The sequence below is a fragment of the Leptonychotes weddellii genome, chromosome 5, assembly GCF_054177405.1.
Source record: "Leptonychotes weddellii isolate Sample4059 chromosome 5, ASM5417740v2, whole genome shotgun sequence".
NCBI lineage: Eukaryota > Metazoa > Chordata > Mammalia > Carnivora > Phocidae > Leptonychotes > Leptonychotes weddellii.
Window position 1 is genome coordinate 8,963,812 of NC_138373.1, and position 18,686 is coordinate 8,982,497.

The following is an 18,686-nucleotide window of genomic DNA, read 5'->3' on the forward strand; positions in this document are numbered from 1 at the left end:
GCCTGTCTTTGGGGGCATGTCTCCTGTCTGATTTGTAGTGGTCAGAAGGGCAGGTTAAGTCCTGCCCTGGGGTGTGGAGGGGATCTGGGGGTCGCTTGTGACTCCTGGAAAAGCAGGAGGAGAGGGGGTAGCTATGGGCCCACAGTACAGAACGGGCATCAGGCTTCAAGCAGGAGTGGAGACGTTCAGGCTGGGGCGGAGGAGCCGGAGGATCTGGAGGCTGGAGGCTGAGGGAGAGTGCTTCCTTCCTCTTCGTGCTATGCACACTGACCCCCGAGTTCTAAGGCTGTGACGCTGTGACCGTAAGAAATCCAGATACAAATGTTTATTCTACATAAAAATTTCACAAAATGGGCAGCTGGTTGTACCAAGACCTTTGGTGAAGGGGTGAAGGAGGGGAGGGAAGTCGCGGTTGAAGAAGGCAACACGGACAGTGGTCACAGTCACTGGGCAGGAGCAGAGCTGAGGGAAGGCGGGGCACGGACGTGGCCCCATCCCCCACTGCATGCACTCGCATGCACACTCCAAGCCTGTCAGTGAGGAAGAGGGCTCTTGGGTGGGGGCACGTTTCCGACTTGAGAAGCCCCGAGACGGAGGAGGGAGGTACTCCTCCCCGGCTGGCTGCTGAATACCGCATCCCAGACACCCGACACCCACGTGGCACGTCAGTGGGGGACAGCAAGGGCAGGACGCGATTGCAGGCCTGAATGACGTCTGACTTCCAGAGCGCAAGAGAGCAGGGGCCATTGTCCCAAACATGCAACACCCGATGGCTTGAGAACCTGACCGAGGCCTGCCGGGGAGGGTGGCCGGCCCGGGGCGTGGGCTTCGGCTCTGGCAGGGGCCCGCCGGGCCCGGTCTGCCTCCCTAGCTCGAAGGGTGGCTGGAAACCAGGCACCGGGCAGCCTCTCGTAGAACGTGACCCGGGGTCAGGCATAGCCCAGAGGGGTTGCTCCCAGGGCTGTGGGAACGTGGGAAGGGAGTATGAGGCGGCCAAGACCTGCTGGACTCTGCCCCGACGCGGGCAGGGAGCCCGGTCTTGGCAAAGCCAGAAGCCACCTGGCCACTGCACCCTGAGCCTCCCTGGCAGTGGTCAGCTGGTAGAGGCTTAGAGCTGGGCTGCCTCTCAGGGCCACCCCTTCCTTAGCCTGAAAAGCAGCACCGTGCGGCCAGCTGGTCCCCACCCCTTAGGGGGCTTGGCTTTGGGGCACAGCTGGAGAGGCCAGAGGTCAGGGCAGACCCCAGGCTGGGGTGGGATTAACGGGAGGCGGGGGAAGGGGAGCACGGCTACCCCCGGCAGCGCCACCTGGGAAGGGGGAGGCGGCCTGGGCCAGGGCCTGAGTCTGTCCTTGCTGCGGACCTGCCCCAGCCCGCTCGCTCCCCGGTATAGACACACACTGTCACAGAGATCATGCACACGACGGCTCAGGGCACGGTGGGTACGGAGGGCCCTACGGCAGAGAAAGGGGCGGCGTGGGCTGGGAAGGAAGGGGCTCCGAGCCCGAAGGCGGCAGCAGCCAGGGGGCCTCCTGAGGGCAGACCGTTCCGAGTGAGGTGGCCGGTGGGGTGCTTTCTAGCCGAAGATGCCTCCAAACGTGGAGGCGATGACAATGCCCAGGACCACGCAGCAGATGATGATCATGATCTTCTTCTGCACCAGGGAGGCAGGAAGGAGCGGCCTCAGACCCGGGAGGGAGGCTGAGGGCTGGGTCAGAGCTTGGAGGGGCGGGGCGTGCAAGGAGAGGGGTCCCTAAGCCGAGTTGGGGGTTGGGGGTCTGGGGGATGGAACCAGAGTTGGAACTGGGGAAGGTGCTGCCTGGAATGTACCGGGCGGGGGTGGGGGGTGACAGGTGGGAGCTGAAGGCTTCAGGTGAGGGCTTGGGTCAGAGCCCAGAGATGGGGTCAAGGCCGAGTGGGGAGGGACCCGTGGTGGCCCCCAGGGGCTCTAATGGGCAGAGGGGGGCTACTGACCCGGCGTGCCTTGCTCTGGTACTTGACGGCCTTCTTGGTGTCAGACACGGCCCTCTCCACATAGTCCACCGAATGTTCCACGTTGTACTCAATCCTGTCAATCATCTCCCCCTGCAGGGCCGGTGCCGGTCAGCTCCAGTGGGCCCCCCTCAGGGCAGGACTCTGGGGAAGCACCCTGAGGGCAGAGAAAGAAAAATGGGGGCGTGAGGATGGGGTACAGCCTCTCCTGTGCCCCCTCAGGCCAGGCCCCCGGGGCAGCACCCTCTCTTCCCTGCAGAGCAGCCATCCTGGGAGGGGACCTGGCCATGCAGTCTCAGCCAAGGGGGTGGAGACCATGCAGGGGGCGCTCAGCCGGGCCGGGTGCGAGGCAGAGGGAGGCGGGGGCAGCAGAGGGTGCTCTGGACAGGGTCCCACTCCTTCCTCGCTGGTGTGGTGGTTCCACCCAGCTCCGACTGTCTTCAGTCTTCAACACTGAAGACCCCCTGCCTACTCCCGTAGCTCTTCTGGGCCCCGTAATCTGGCCCCAGCAGCCCCCAGAGGCCGTTCCCACCATGACGCTGCCCGAGACCCACGTGACAAATGACCACTCTCTCCAAGTCCACTGCGCCCGCCGGTGTCCAGATCGCCGCAGTCTCTCAGCCCACGGCGGCAGCAGCCTCCTCGTGGCCGCCCGGCTTCCTAGCTCGGCTCGCACCACACCCACACTTCAGACCCTCCGGTCTAGAAGAGAACCCAGAAGCCCAGCACCACCGCCTGCCTCCTCTTCACTACCCTCCCGCCCCGCCGAGCTCCAGTCGCTCCAGTCGCACGACCTCCTCAGTGAGCCGGGCTCTTGCCAGCCTCGGGGCCAGGCCCTGCTGGTCCTGCTCTTCACTCACCCTGGGACCCTGGGAAACTTTCCGAGCTCAAATGCCACCTCCTAGAGAGGGCTTCCCTGACCACCCCCATCCAAAGTGGCCACCACAGGGACGCTATTACGGTGTTACCCCAAGTGTGGCCCTGGGACTAGCAGCATCAGCGTCCCCCTCGAACCTGTTAGAAATGCAAATTCACGGGCCCCCACTCTGACCTACCCATCTCTGGGACCGGGGATCAGGAAACCTCCAAGGCCGGCCTTTCCCCCCCCGCCCCCCGTGATTCCTGGGCCTTTTAGAGCTGGAGAACCACTGCTCTATCTCACTGCCTCCTGCTAACATCTGAGCACCCGGCACAACTGGAGAACGTTCCATCTGTCATTTCCTTATGCTGCGCTTCCGCCCCACAGACATGAGCTCCAGGAAGCAGGCCCTCCGCTGTCCTGGTCACTACTATACTTCCAGCTCCTAGAAAAGCGGCCGTCCACAGTGGCCCCGTGCCAGGCGGCCGGTGAATAAGACACGATAAGGCTGGGTGGAGGGCCATGCAGGGCCTGGGGTCCCGGTGGGCCAAGCAGAGCCATGCAGAGGATGGGGTCCTCCGGGTGGGCCTGGCCCTGGAGGCAGTGTCCACAGCGGGTGGTTAGTTACCTGGAGACTTGGTCCCTCCCGGCAGAGCAGCGTGTCAGGCAAAAAGGGTAGGGGTTAGTGCAGCCCTGGGTGCTGCTGTGGGCTCGGCGGGCGGAGGGCAGTGGGGCCCTAGGCTCTCACCTGGCTCTCCACGAGCATGGCCATGTCCATGAACATGTCGTGCAGCTCACGGATGCTGTTCTCCAGCTTGATGATCTCACTGTGCCGCGTCTCAATCTCGCTCAGAGCCTGCTTTGAGATGCTGGAGTCCATGATGATCTAGGGGGTGGGAGCAGTGGGCTGGGGACCCAGGAGCCTGCCGCAGCGGGCAGGGAGGGGGGGCCCCGGACCAGGCCGGCCGGCCAAGGGCGAAGGCAGCTGGGATGGGCGGTGGCTCCCTCCTCAGCCACAGCGCTCCCCCACTTCCTGCTTGGTTCTTACTAGCTGTTACCTGATTTCTCGGGGACGCACTTCTCGGTGCTGATGGGGGCCACCTGTGCCCACCACGTGGTCACTGCTCACCAGCCTTGTATAGAGGCCAAGTTGACTGCCCCCCCAAGGACCCAGGCCTTGAACCGCCTTTCTCCCTTTCCCCCCGCCCCTCCGGTCAGCCTCCCGGAGAGGGTAACTAGCCCTTCCCTTCTCTCCTGGAACCCACAGCCCCTACCTGCCTTCCACCCTGTGGGCCGCCTCCTTCAGGAAGCCCCCTGCTCAAGTGTCACTTGAACGTGGAGGCGGCCAATGGCACCGTGTCTCCCAGGAGAGGAACAAGGCCCTGAGAATGGCGGAAGGAGCCCCTGGCCCGTGAAGCAAGGAAGTGCACCCAATTGAGAGGAAGCAGGAGATGGAGGTCTTAATTCTACCTGTGCCACATATTTAAGTGGCCTCAGTCTGGTCCCTTTTCCTCTCGGACTCAGCCTTCTCTGAGACCGGCCTTGCAAGGTGGTTGTATCCAAAGATTGCCCCCAGCCTCAGCACTTTGCACACACACCAGGGATCCCTGCCAGGGGTGAGAGCGGGGCGGGGTGGTTCACACTTACCCCAGAAGCAAAGATGGCGGGGTTTCCACTCTCCAGCATGTCCTCCAGCTCCTCACTGGTCGTGGTCCGGCCAGCTGTGAGCAGGGGTCGCACTGAGCCCTGCACACCCTGTGGGGCTCAGCCCCGGCCCCGCCCCTCACCCGCCCCCCCTCAGCTTACTGATCTCCAGTTGCCTCTGGATGCGGCCCTTGCAGCGCTCACGGTAGTCAGACTGCGTGGCATTGTACTCGGACATGACCTCCACAAACTTGCGGGACAGCGTGGAGTGCTGGGGGTGCAAGATGGGGGTGCAAGTGTCAGGCCCAGCTCCACAGAGCCCCAGGGCCTCAAGAGCCCGCCGCCCCCCGCTGGAGGCCCGCCGGCGGCACCTGTGTCTTTCGGATCCTCAGGTCCGCGGATGAGCGGTTGAGGCCTTCCTCCTGCTCGATGCTCTGCTCGATGCCTGTGGGAGAGGGGGGCTGCTGAGCCATAACCTGTCCCCCTCACCACTGTCCCCTCCCTCTTGGACCCACACACCCAGGATCTGGCTCTGGACCTCCCCTGGGGAGGGTCTAGTGTGGACTGTGGCGGGGGCGGGGGGAGCCACACAGGAAGCAGAGGAAGAGGGCGCGCCAGGCACTGCGGGAGGGGCCGCCAGGGGCCCATCCAGGCACGATGCAGGTTTCGGGGTGTGCACATATGCACACCCATCTGCGAGGCCTCAGGCACCCACCAAGCTCTGTGTGTATGAGCGCCTACTGCGTACTAGGCCTGGCAGCTCGGGCCCACCCGGCCTTCTGCTCAGGAAGCCTGTGCGCCCAACAAGGGGCCATGCCCAGAGTGGGGAGGGCCGCCAGGGGCGGCCCCTGGGCCTATACACCTCTGTGCTCCCACAAGCGCATGGGGCTTGTGTGTGGGACCAGGCGGTGCTGGCCACCCCTTGAGCCCTCTTTAGCTGAAGTGGGGGACAATTCCCAGAGTGGAGCACTCCCTCACTGAAGCCTCAGGCATCTGTCCCAAGGCCCGGCCCCGAGCCTGGCCCAAACAAGCCTTGCCAAGTAGCAGCTGAGAGAATGGGCATGTGATGGCACCCTCATAAAGGAAAGCAAGACCCAGTGTACCCCTCCGAGTCCGTGAGACCCGCGGAATGCAGAGGAAGCGGGCCCAGAGTGCCCCCCCCCCGCCCCCCAAGACAAGGCCTGGATGGAGCCCAGACTCACTCTTTAACTTGGAGCGAACTTTGTTTGCGGTCTTCTTTATGTCAGACATGAGCTCCTCCAGCTCCTCCTTCGTCTCTGGGGAGGTAGAAGGGGGACAGGGTAGACGCCCAGGGTTCCCCCGCTGCCTGACGTTCAGGCTCAGCCCCTGGCGCAGGGGGCCCGGTCGTGGGGCTCCGGGCAGAGCCTGGGTCCCGGGTCTCCCCCCTTCCGCTGCCTAAGGCTCTGCCTGCCCCTCCAACCCTGGGCCGGGGCCACACCAGCTGCAGCCTCACCCCCTCTGTGCTGCCTTCCAAGGAGCCTCCCTTCCTCCTTTGCTGGCTCTCCCACCCCCTGCACACAACAGATGGGTCTAAATTTAAGGCAGAAATAACTGTGGAGCAGCTAGATGCTGGAGTCGGCACTGGGGAACACTGACTTGATGCTTGCCTGAGTCGAAGGTGGGGGGTGCGGGCTCACCTAGAGTCACCTGGTAGCTGGGGGCGAGGGGGACAGACATCCAGCCAATAGGGTGACAGAGCCAGGGGCCAGGGAGGCTGAAGCGAGCCCCCCTCCACGGAGCACCCTGGGCGGGGGAGACCCTGTTCTACTGAGCCCCGCTTCCCAGGTGCTGAGCTCAGTGGGGGCCAAGCGCTGAGGGCCCAGGGGGTGGACGGGGGCATGAGGCACCTGGCCTGGATGGGAGCTGATAGAGAAGAGGCTCAGACAGGTGTGCCCCCTGGTACACAGTTGGCCCTGGAGCACCAGCTGGCTGGTTCTGTGACGAAGTGGGGGGAATTTGGCCCTTGTTCCAACCGGAACCATCTCTCTAAAGCTGGCAGAGGCCATGGGGGGTACCCAGCTTGCCCCACCCCCGGCGGGGGGGGGGTGATGGCTGGCCGAGTGGGGCAGGGTGACTGCTTCCCTCTGGGGTGCTGGCTGGAGCAATGACTCATGACAGCGCCCCAGCTTCAGGGCAACCCCAGGACTCTATTTCCTGGAGAAACCAGGACGGAGCTCCTGGCTGAGCCCGTCCTATCCACGGTCTGCTTTCCTCTGGGGCTGGGCCTCTCCTAGAGGGGGTTGGGAGGGGGGCATTTACAGCAGTTGATGTGGGGGGCACCTACTAAGTGGATCGTGAGGTGGGGGGCTTCGAGGAGCGGAGGAGGGCACCTCATTCGTACAAAGGAAACTTGGTTACCAGCTGCTTTGCCGTCTCTGCCTCTCTTGCTCAGACCCAAAATAGCCCAGCCCGGATGGCGGCCCCCAGGGGAGGCAGGGCAGCCCTTGGCCCAGGAAAGCCCCCCCCCGCTCGCCACAGTCCTTCCCAGTGCCTCCTCGGTAACTGCTCCCTCCGCTCTAGAACCTTCACCGGGGAGCCCCCTCCCCACATTAGTGACCGCTGGCCGGTCCTGACTGCTTGGCTCGTGGTGGCAATTCTGAACCGGTCGCTACAGACTATGACGCGGGGAGACCTTGTGTGGAAGGTGGGACAAGGGAGCCGAGAGAATCCTTTCTGGCGTCTCTGTCACCCCACGTTCGGCCCATCTGCCAGCAGGGGAGTGCCCCAGCTCTTAAAGTACCCTGTTCCCACAGCCGGCCCCCTCTGACCCTCAGCAGGAGGGACCCATGGGGACACACGCGGACTCAGACGCACATGCGCGGGAAGACGTATGATGTCACATGCTGCTACCCGAGACAAATCTCTGGGGAGAGGGGCGATGCGTCGTGGCCACACTGAACGTGGGCCCTGCCTCGGGTGGCCCCTCTCTCCTTCCCACCCATTCCTGGCACGGACTCCCACCGGACTCATTTTGCTTTCCAAGGGCCCGGCACTGGGCCCGCTCGGCTTGGCCCTGGCCTCGGGTTCCAGTGCCCTTTGGGGGCTGTGGAGAGATTTCTCCTGGGGGCTTGAGGATGCCGGTGGACCAGGGGCCCAGGGGCCGAGGGGCCGGGGACAGGCAGACACAGCTGCAGGCCACTCGCCTGCCCAGCCCTGAGTGCTTCCCCAGGCCTGCCCAGCGCCGGGACCCTCCCCCTCGCATTCTTGGGGCCCCCGGGGCTTGTGCTTGAGGCGAGCCAGCAGGAGCAGTGTGCGCATGCCCAGGTCCCAGGCCTGGGCCCCAGCGCTGTCACTGCCTCCCCGGGGGCTGAGGGGAAGGAATCTGGGGCCTGCGTGCAGTCGCCTGGCACAGGGCAGGGCAGTCATCAACACCTCGCCAGGAGCTGTGACAGGAGGCTCAGGGGGGCCTGTCTGGGGACAGAGTGGAATGCAGACACACAGAGGCTCCCTGTGCACAGGGAGAAAGGTGACTTCCTGGAGCCCCGAGAAGGCCCGGCTCCAGGGTACCAGTGGCCAGGTGCCAGGGCTGCTAGCTCTTTCCGGAAGCTCCTCCTGCTTGGCCGGCTTGCCCTCCCACGGCGCTGAGGCTCCGCGCAGCCATCTGCTGCCCGGGGAGGCTCGGGAAAGGGAGGGGCTGGGCAGACAGGCTGCCTTTTGCGCCTTCCCACCCAGCTTACCTGGCGGGGGCGGGGCTGGCCGGAGGCCCCCCACCCCGGGCCTGGGCCAGCCGTGTTCCCTGAAGCTTTCCACGGGGCCCTCCCCACCCTGGCCAGGCCCAGGTACCCCTCAGCCGCACAACAGTGAGGCTGCTGGGGATCCAGGAGCCCCTCCCTCCCCAGCTGCCGCGCCTTCCAGGAGGCCTGGAAGCCGCCCCTCAGTCCTCCACACTCACTCTCATCAGGGTTGGGGGAGGCCAGGATGGCGCTGTGCTTCCGTTTCACCTCCTCCACGTTCTCCGAGATCTTGTCAATGAAGCCGCGGATCTCCTCCACCTGCACACCAAGGCCTCCGGTCAGGAGGAGACCCCAGGGAGGGCGCTCGTGGGCCCCGGGGCTGGACCAGACTGGGGCTGGCGGCCAGGCTCAGAGAGAGGCTGGACCAGGCTTCGGGTGGGGGTGTGACGTGGGCCCCCCGCCTCCAAGGTCTGCCAGTGTATTGGCGGACGCGGGCTGTGCTGGCTCCCACCTGTTCAAAGAACTCATCCATGAAGCCGTCCCGGTCCACGGTGACAGTGACATCATCATCGTCATCGCTGTCCTTGGCCTGCGCAGGGGTGTGTACACGTGAGCGGACCTGTGGTAGGCCCACTGGGACCCACTGGACCCGGGACCGCGAACTGCCCAGCGTCCATATTCAGCAGGCTCACAGGCTCACCTCCGCGGCCCCGACCACTGCCCCTCTGTCCTCTTAGCAGCATCCTCGGCAACCAGCCACAGTGAGACGTGGAGGACCCCTGGGGCCCCCCCATAAGGAAAGAGGCCTTGCCTGTCAAGATGGTGACAGGGCCAAGTCTGTAGAGTCTCTAGGCCAAGGACTCCATCCCCTGCCCAGCTGCTTGCCCCTTCCCCCCAGGACCGGGGTCCTCCTGGCACGCCCCTCACCCTAGGGGGCAGCTGGAAAGGCTTGGCCCCCTGGCCAGGGGCCCCCAACTCACAGACCTTGCCTGGGACAGGCCGGCTGGAAACCAGCCTTCTCTACTTTCCAGTGCCGATGGTTTTAATTAGGATGGGGCCCAAAGTTCCCAAGCTCCTTTTCCGGGGGGGGGGGGGCGGGAGTGGGAGGCCCGGGCGCCACCCACACCTGCCCCCGAAAAGGCAGGCTGGCTCAGACACGGGCCATCCCACAGCTCCTCAAGCAGGCCTGAGAGATGCTGGCTGCACACAGCCCTGCAAGCTCAGCTGTCCCCCTGTCATTCTCGACATCAGACCTCCATCCTCTTCCCCTCCAGGCCCAGAGCTGGGCCCCACCAGCCTGAGAGGCCAGTCATGTCACTTGGCTCGGGGCCTCCCCTAGGCCCCACCCCGCCACCCCAGGAGCAGCCAGACAAAAGCCACCCCCATCACGGGGCGGAGTAATTACACCTCCGACTTCCCAGTGTGCCAGCCGTGCTCATCACTGTCCGCCTTACATGCTTCGAGTCGCCAGGGGCAGCCCACTCTGCTGGCAAGGGCAAGTCCCTCTCCACGGCCAAGGCCAGGATACGGAGGGTGGGACCGGCCCCCTCAGACTGCGGTTATCAGGCTTGGTCACACCCCTTCAGGTCTCAGCACCCCACGGCAGGAGGCGTGAGCAGGCTCGGCACTGGCCTTCACCTTGTTCTCTCTTATGTCAGGGTCAGAGCCGAGGACAGGGGCAGGTGGCAGTGGAGGGATGGTGAAGCTGGGGGACCCAGGAGGCTGGGCCCAGCTAGCCTGCTGAGGAGGGACCCAGGTTCCGTGCCCAGCGCAGACAGTGGCTGGCTGAGGGTCGTGCCGTCTGGGTCTGTTTGCTCCTGTGTGCAGTGGGGACAGGGACGCCTGGTTGCGGGGACAGAAGGCTGAGAAAGGGTGGGAAGGCACAGCATGTTCTGAAAGGGCTGTGCCCCTGGGGCTCTCGGGGTCCCACTGCCCCACCAGAGTGGGACCAGACAGCAGAGGGGGTTGGTTGGGAACTTTACGGAGGCGGCTCTGACAGGCCCCTCTCATCAAGAGATCACACCTCCTCCCCCAGCAGCTAAAATAAATCCTCGCTCCCACAAGTGCCTGTGGCTGCTACCAGGTGGCCCCCTCCCCCCAACCAAGCCCACCTATTGACAAAGAGAATCTAGGAGCCATTTCCACACTTCTGAACCTTGCCAGGCGCAGAAGCTAAGCTAGAGGAGCACTCCTTAGGGAAACTGAGGCAGAGTGCAGTCTGGAGGAGCCCAGCTCCCACTCCGGGGCAGCCTGCCAGATAGGGAGGTGCTCCCAGGAGCTCCTGCCCTTCAGCGGCCTGCCCTCTCTGTCTTTTTGGCATCTAGAGAAAGAAGAGGATGGACAGGAAAGGACAGAAGGAGAATTTTCCAGCTCCCCTCCCAGGAAGAGTAATGACCGGCTAGGGCCAAAGACAAGGGCACCAGGGTTTCCAGAGACGAGAGCTGTTGCCAGAGACCCCTGGGGTCTGGGCTGCTGCTCTCCCTGGGCCTCGGCTTGCCTGCCTATAAAACAAGGACGGATCTTCTCGAGCATCCAGCAGCTCCGACCTGCTCCCTCCACAGCCTCCCCAGGAAACTGACGGCTGGAGTCAGGGAGTTTCTCCAACAGAGGGCTGGCAGGAAGGATGTCCACGCTCTCCTCCCCGCCCGCCGGCCATGAGCGCAGAGCTGAGGAAGGGGACACCTGGGGCCAGGGCCTGACTGGGGCTCCCAGGTGGGGGTCCACCCCGAAGGTGGCATTCAGATTAGCCCCAAAGCCAATCGGAGGGTTGAGGGCCTGACGTCACAGCCTTGGTCACACCAGTGGTGACTCCAAGCAAAACCCTGAGGGGACTCTCCGTGGGGACCCCTTCCTTACCACGTCCTGGCTCTTCTTCCTCCTCAGGACTTTTCACCCACTGCCCCTCGTCACCTCACTGCCGCAGCCTGAAACTGGACCCCGGCACACCCCACCTAAACCATCTCCCTGCCTCCACAGCCCACCCGCTGTCTTCCCTTGCCCCATGCAATTCCCTCTGGCTGGAATGCTGATTCCATGAAGCTGACATTCCCCTCATCCTTAGATGCCACCTCCTTTCAGAAGCCTTCCCCTGGGTCAGTATCTTGCTCCTCGGGTTCCCCACACACTACTCCCATCTCTACTGGAACCACAGCCACACGCTCTCAGGCCCTAAGGGACCTGAAAAGTCACCTTGGCCTCAGCTGCCGGCCTCAGCTTGCATACCTCCTGTGATGGTGAGCTCACTAGCTTTCCCGGGCAGCTCTGCCTACCTTGGGCTGCCCCGATGCCCCTTTCCTGCGGCCCTAAGCCATAAAAAACCTGTTGGTGCCCTCTCCCTGGGCTGGTCTTGCCAGAGACCTGAAGGCAGCATCCGCATCTTCCCTGGGTTTTTCTCCTCATGCTGACCGTTCCCTTCCCCTCATATTCCACCCCCGCCCAGGGCCCTAAATTGCAACCCCCGCCCCAGACTTCTTCAGTTCAGTCTCTATCTTCTTCTGCGGTACATGATACAAACTGAATCTGCTATTGATTGTGGCCTAAGTGGTACCAAAGAGCTGACCCATCCCTTCCTCTTTTTACATGATCTACCTTTGTTAATACAACCAGAGATCAGTATAAGTGATCACATAGCAGTTCCTGCCCAGAAAAGCCCCAAGCCCTTCCCCACCACTGTCTACTTGGTTGGATTTTAGGCTCAAGTGAAGGACTTTTTTTTGCTTAATTTCTTCATTTGTTCTGATCCTTGTTCCACTTTGTGAGAATCTGATGGCTCATGACTCTGGGGCCCCCAGCAACCTCATCCACATCTAGGTCAGAGCCCTGTGGCACCTTTCTAGAGACATCCTCCAGGTTAACTAAGACCCCAATCAGGTTTCACTGGCACTAAATAAATGACAAGCCCCAAACCCAGACACACTCCTGACCCAAAAGGAAGTAGGAACTAGGCTGGCGTCTCCTGGTGTCCTGGGATGGTCAGGGTGGGCATCACCAACATGCACAAAGGGAGCACCCAGATGGTTTAGAATCATGAGGGCCCCAGCTCCCTTGGAAATCTGCCAGCCCTCTGTGAGTGACAGTCACAGCTCCAGAAAGAGGGCTGGACTGGACTGGGGACTTGAGGTGGCATCTGGAGCCTGGGAGTGGTCGCAAGCTCGGAGCGGCAAACATCTTCAGGATAAACCCACCCAGGCATCATGTGAGCACCCTACCTGCCACCTGGCCCAAACTAGGTTCTGCCTCGTTCTCCTGAGCACCTCCTCTGAAACCCCCCATTCTCAAGGGTCCCCCCAAATCAGAAACCAGGGTACATCTACTTTTTTCCTCTTCCTCTCACATCCATCCAATATTTGACTTGTCGTGGTGTTTGTTCAGTGGTTCTTAATCCTGTTGCAGCACCATGATCCCTTGAAAGGCTTAAAAAAAAAAAAAACCCAAAAAAACAGCTTCCAGGGTTCTACCCCAGAGAGACCGAATCAGAATTTAGGGGTTTGGGGCTGGTAAGGCCAAGTTTTTAAAAAGTACCCCCACCCCGGGGTTGAGAACCAGTGGTCTGATCTTACTCCTTTCTGACAGACTCTGGCCTCATGAGGCCTCTGGGCCAAGCCATCCGGAATGGCCACCCTGGCCAGAAGCCCTAAACTTCCAGAGGCCAGACAGCCCTGGTGGTCTCTCCTGGCAGAGGCTCCAGGATGCCAGGATACCTTCCTGGAAACAAAAGTGTGATTCCTCCAAGAGGCTCAGAGTCCAGGCAGCCTCCAGGCCCGTCCCCAGGGATGGATGGCGGGAGGCCAGCCAACAGGGTTGATTCATTCCTCCTGAGCAGGAGTTGGCTGTTGTCTGCCTCGAGGGCTATTTTTTTTCCCCTTCTTGTTTTTAATGACGAATCAAAGTCAAAGTCAATACGACTAGAGCAGAGAGACCCAGAGCTGAGTCAGGGGTATGTGAGGCCAAGCTGGGTCTCCAGACCCCCCCTTCCCTCGTCTGACCCTTTCACCCTCTCCCCATCTGGTGTACGCCCTTCACCTCCAGATCCCTGCCCCTGACCAGGGCCCCAGGGCAGCTCCAGAAGGCAGCCTCAGCCCATGGAGAGGAGGTGGCTTCAGCCCCGCACTCCCTCCACCCACCCCCAACCCCTGTCCCAGTATACTGTGTGACCTTAGATAAACCTCTGGCCCTTTCCAGACCTCAGTTTTCCAATTTGTGAAAGAGGAGGTTGGACTACATCGTCCCTGAAGGTCATTCCGGCGGCACCCCAGGGGACAATGTGTCCAAACCCACGGTTTCTTCTGGGAAACCCCAAGGAGGTAAGGGGAGGGAAGGAGGCCTACTCTTACATCCCCATTCTTCCACTCTGCAAGGCGGATCCGGCCGGCTGCACTGTATGGATGAAATGGGCACAGAGAGGTTAAGGTAAGAACCTGCCTGGTGTTGTCCAGGACACCCAGTCTCTTCCCAGCAATGAGAGAGAAAGGGGGAATGGGTGGGCAAAGGGGCGCACGGGCTTCCCCAGCCAGGCATCAGACCACCCGCCATTCTCTCCTCGTTGGGCTTTGCAACCTCTCTGCCTTTACTACCGGAGGCCCCTCCTTTTGGACCATCTTCCCTCCTCCCATTTCTACCCGACCCCTTCTGGGTCACCCCAGGTTCCCTTCTTCCAGGGGCTGGCAGCCCCAACGCTCCCCCCTCTCTGTCCTCTGGCTCCCGCCGCAGGCCCCATGTCCTGCATGTGGCTCAGCACAGAGATAAACACCCTCCTGGACCCAGGGAAGGGTGGGTCAGCTCCAAGAAGATCTCAGAAAGAAAACCAGGGAGGCCTCTGAGTGGGGGGGGAAGGAGGCAGTGGTATGCCAGGTGGGGCTGCCCAGGGGCACCTTGCCCTAAGTCTCCCCGGTTCTGTGACCCTGGGCTTGTCTTTGCCCCTCTTAGGCCCCTGGGTTGCCCTTCTGACCTCTAAGGGCCCCCGATGATCCCTTCACTCAGTCTACACAACTGCAGGATCAGCTGCCTGCGAAGTGGGAGCTGGGGAAGGCTGGAAGGCTGGGCCTGGCCTGCAGAGCGCTGAGGAAACGCACCAGCTCCTTCCCCAAGTGTGACTTTTATAAATAAGCTCCCTTTGCCTTCCTTCCAAATGTGGTGGCGTTGGGTGGGGAAGGAGGAGGGGGGAGGAGGGAGGGAGGGCTGGCTACCATGCAAGTCACTGGCCCAAGCGCCACCTCTGTCCAGCCCATCCAGGACTGGCCTCTTGGTTCCTGGGGACTCTGATCTGAGAATTCTGACTCCTAGGGTTCAAGGTCTCCCCTGAATATGGAGTCAGACTCAGGTGACCACCCCCTGCCCTGAGAAACTGGGCTCTAGGTTTTCTTATCTCTACTTTTATAGGTGGGAATCCAAGGCCCAGAGGGAGACTTGTGGGAATGACAAATTGTCCCAGCCCACCCAGTGTGGGCTCCTGCAGCCTGCAAGAAACCCCCAGTGGGCAAGGCCACCCGGCAATGAGTACAGCAGCCTCCATGGGTTCTGAATGCCTGCGGGGTGGGGTCTAGAGAGGAAGCCCCAGCGGATCCACAGAGAAGCCAGGCCTCACCATCTAAGGGACCACTATGGCTAGTGTTTATGTACGTATGTTGGGGGTGGGCGTGAAGGGTCACAGAGACACACACCAGAGCAAAAGACCTGGGTTCAAGCTCCCTACAACCCAAGCCTTCTGCGTGGTCCCCCAGTCCCAGCCAGGCCTAAGTCTGACTGTCTTTGGGACAAAGCCCCTTTCTACCATCCCTTTTGAGCTACCAGGCATGCCATCTGCTCTCTTGTGCCTCAGTTTCCCCTTTAGCAGAGGGGATGAAGGCTGATGCACCAGAGACCCTGTCACATGTAAAGGACTGTGTTTCCCTGACCACTTGGTTCCCACATACACTCTCGTCTGACCCACCAGGCACCCAAACATCAGCAAATGCACCACACGGCCATTCATCACCAAGATAACATTCTTTCTGACTCAACATAGCACAGGAAGCTTGAGGGCAACCGCAAGGGCTGGCGGGGGAAGTGTTTAGACATCATATATGACATGAGGGACCATCTTCTTCCTTTGAAACCTCCTGAGGTTTACCCTGGGGGCTGGGCATTTGGCCAGGAATAAAAGGTCTGTTGGAAGGGTGGGGGCTGGTAGCCAGAGCAAGGGGGGGAAACGGAGGCAGGAGAGTACAGGTACCAGCTCCAGACTGCCCAGGAGACAAGACTCGTATAATGGGGGAGAGAGGTCACAGATACAGGGAGCCTCTGGACAGACAGGTCAAGCCAGGGGGTCAAAAGCCCAAAGGACACCTAAAACTTTTCATATAAGAGGACCTCGGTCTCTGGCTCCAAGAGGGGTAGCGGGGGGGGGGGGGTAGCTCAGAGGAGCCAGTGAGCTAGCTGCGCCCCCACCCCAGATCAGCACTGCGGGCAGGGCACCTGCCAGACAGCAGGGTGGTCAGCTAGGGGATCAGACAAGAGTCAGCCTGGTCTAGAGCCCTGATGCCCACCCTCCCCACAGGCAGGCTTCATTTCCTTCACTGCCCCCACACGCCCCCAGGCTTGCCATCTCTAAGGGCAGAGGTGAGAATGTCCTGGGAAATGTCTGAGTCCAGGGGAGACGGGGGCGAGGGAGTAGGAGTGAAAGAGGAGCAAGCGGCAGGGGTCTCAGTCAGGGCTAGGAGAGGGTGGGCTCTGGTCAGAGCCTTTGTGCATCCTCTTACTCCCCCCAAACCCCGCCCCAGGAGCCACACCCCGGGGGCCTCCGAGACACAGGTGGAGAAACAGGTTCAGGTTGGAATCAGACCAGGAACCCCGGAAGGGTCTGAAAACGCCGCCGGCTGGTCGCGGCTGCCCGGAAGCCAGGAAGGTGGACCGGGGTCGAATATCTGACCCCTCTGGGACCGGGGCGGGCAGCAAACCCCGAGCGCGACGGGGGTGGGGAGCCACAGGTGATGGGAGCTACAGGTGACGGAGGCGGCGGGGCGCCCCACGGGACAGCGCCCGCCCGAGAAGCCCGGCCCCACCCGGCGGCCCGGTTTCCGCAGCGCGCCCTGCAGCTGGGCTCTGGGCAGGGGACCGCCCCCGGCCCCTTGCCGCTGCGGTCCCGCCGTCTGTCCACACCCCTGCGGGGGGACAGGAGGGTCAGTGATGAGGCACAGTGAGGGGACAGAGACAGGACCTGCTCCGCGGGCCGCGGGAAAGGTCAGCCTTCCGTCCCGCCACCGGTATCTGGTAATAGCCCTCCGACCCCCCAAAACAAGGGGGCGCCGAAAAGTTTATCCAGGACCCCGGGCTCCGGCCGCCAGCCCGCGGGCCCACGGCGCCGAGCTCACGCGAGCCCGTGACCCCGACTGGGTCCGAGGGGCGGGACCCGGAGGGGCGTCGAGGTCCCGGGCTCCGCACCGCTCCCTCCCGCCCGGCCGGGGACGCAGGGGCTGTCGCCGGGTGGCCGCCGAGGCCGGGAGGGGAGCGGCCGGCGCGCGGGGCGCGGGACGCTGGCGGCGAGCGGCGGCGCGCGGGGGCCGGACTCACCGTGCGGAGCTCCTGGGTTCGGTCCTTCATGCTCCCGGGAGTGGCAGCGGCGCCGGCTGCAGCCGTGTGAGCCCCGCATGCGCGGCGGCCGCCCCGCGGCTGCGCAGCGCCAGCCCGGCCCCGCCCCGGCCCCCGGGACCCCGGCCCAGCCCCCAGCCCGGCCCCGCCCAGCCCGGCCCCGCCCAGACGCCGTCCCCGCCCCCGCCCCACCGGCCCCGGGCCGGCGCAGTGGGGTTGGAGCCTTGGGACCCCCGTGCCCCCGCGTGCCCCACGCCGCGTGATCCCTGCCTGGGGTGGGGCCCCAGAGCCCCCGCTCCCTCTCCCAGCGGCTCCGCCCTCGTTCTGGACCTTGGATTTACACCCCCAGAGCTCCTCACACCCCTGGGGATTTGCTGGAGGTCGGAAACCTCTAGATTTTATGGCCTTGGAACATCTGGCACTCCCCTCCAAAAACCTCCTCCAGAGTTACAGCCGCTGAGCCCCTACCTTCCCACTTTCCCCCAACACCTCATCCAGACTCAGGCTCTCGCCCCTCCTTCCCGGGGATTTCTCAGTTCACTGGTCTGATGCTGGGTGACCACCCCTTTTCCTTTAGTTTCCACTCCCAGCGGGATGCAGGAACCCTTCTGTCTCTGAGGAAGGGAGATCTAAGCTAAAGCCTGCTCTCCTGCCCCTTTCCCTACAATCCCAACCCAGAGCCCCAGCCCCAGGCCCGAGATCCTATTTCTCTATATGGCTGGGGGCAGCTAAGCCTCGGGCCCCGCTTACTGTGGCACTAATGGAAAGATCTTAGCAGCGTGTAGAGGGGTGGTGGGTGGGGGCTAGTCAGTAGCAGATGCTCTTTTCTGATCCCTGCCAGCGCCTTGTTGAGACAGTAGCCATATAACCCCCCTCACCGCCCGCCCCCCCACCTGCCCCTCTGTGCCCTAGCCTAGACCCTCTTGACCTCAAGCCAAGCACTCCCTCTTCCCTTACCCAGGGCTGCCAAGGTGTTGTTCTGGAGCTGGGCCAGCCCCCTGCTGCCCAGTGTGTCTGAGCTTGGCGCTTCTCCCAGACTGTGGGCACAGGTTTGCTGGCTGGCAGACGGGCTAGAGACACTGTTCCAGCCATCTCTCCTTCCCTGGAAATCCGGCCAGAGACTGACTAGCTTAGAACATCCCACAGAGCAAGCACTGGTGGTGCAAAAGCAGGACTCACCTGCAGGAGGGACTTGCTCAGGGTTACAGGGAACAGTTGGTAGCAAGGGGCTGCCTGACTCATGGTCCAGAGTGCTTTCCTGTGTGCAGGGTGAATGGTGGGGTGGGTCATGGGTGCACCCCCAGAGCCCAGTGTCTGGCCTTGAGGAAAGAGGGCAGGAGGGGGAGACACAGCTCATGCGCTCAGAGGGCCCCAGGATCACACCAAGCATCACTTATTAATGTACATATTAAATGGTAGCGTGAAGAATGAATAAAGACTCTGCTTTTCTGTTAGAGGTCTTACCCTCATTCGATCATTCATTCATTTATCAAACATTACTTAGGAAACTATGCTCAAGCTGCTGTTTTGCACTCAAGATGTGATGTAGTGGGAGAGACAGACATGGTTTCAGTAGGTGAAGGGATCCTGGGTGGCTTCCCAGAGGCTGGGATTGCAGCAGGGAGTGGTGGAGGTGTTCGGGACAGAAGGAGTGTGCCCAGACCCTGGGGTGAGGCTGGGAGTGTTTGGAGAACCTCAGAGCTTGGGTAAGAGATGAAGCCAGTGAGGGAAGCCTTCCTGGAATGTTGAGCTTTATTGTGCAGACAAGGAGGAGGGAATCAAGGATCGACTTTCATTCCATGAATCAAAAATTAACTGAGCTGGGATGCCTGGGTGGCTTGGTCCGTTAAGCGTCCAACTCTTGGTCTCAGCTCAGGTCTTAATATCAAGGTGGTGAGTTTAAGCCCGAGTGGGGCTCCATGCTCAGCGTGGAG

At 62.2% G+C, this 18,686-nt stretch overlaps 1 protein-coding gene across 2 annotated transcripts; it reads right to left on the reverse strand.

Annotated features, from left to right (window-relative positions):
- Positions 1 to 310: 310 nt before the first annotated feature.
- Positions 311 to 16,863, reverse strand: STX1A (syntaxin 1A). 2 transcript variants are annotated; one of them, XR_014145244.1, is made up of 10 exons: positions 16,735 to 16,854; positions 8,699 to 8,776; positions 8,406 to 8,505; positions 5,695 to 5,769; positions 4,864 to 4,937; positions 4,655 to 4,763; positions 4,496 to 4,569; positions 3,597 to 3,734; positions 1,972 to 2,146; positions 311 to 1,651 (listed from the first exon to the last, which is right to left on the reverse strand). XR_014145244.1 is itself a non-coding variant. In XM_081819541.1 (10 exons), the coding sequence occupies exons 1-10, from the start codon at positions 16,762 to 16,764 to the stop codon at positions 1,574 to 1,576; spliced, it is 867 nt and encodes a 288-aa protein (XP_081675667.1). In that variant the 5' UTR covers positions 16,765 to 16,863; the 3' UTR covers positions 311 to 1,573. The 2 variants fall into 2 exon arrangements, 1 of the variants encoding a protein (XP_081675667.1); XM_081819541.1 differs by having other exon boundaries at positions 1,972 to 2,082; positions 16,735 to 16,863.
- Between the last annotated feature and the right edge of the window lie 1,823 nt (positions 16,864 to 18,686).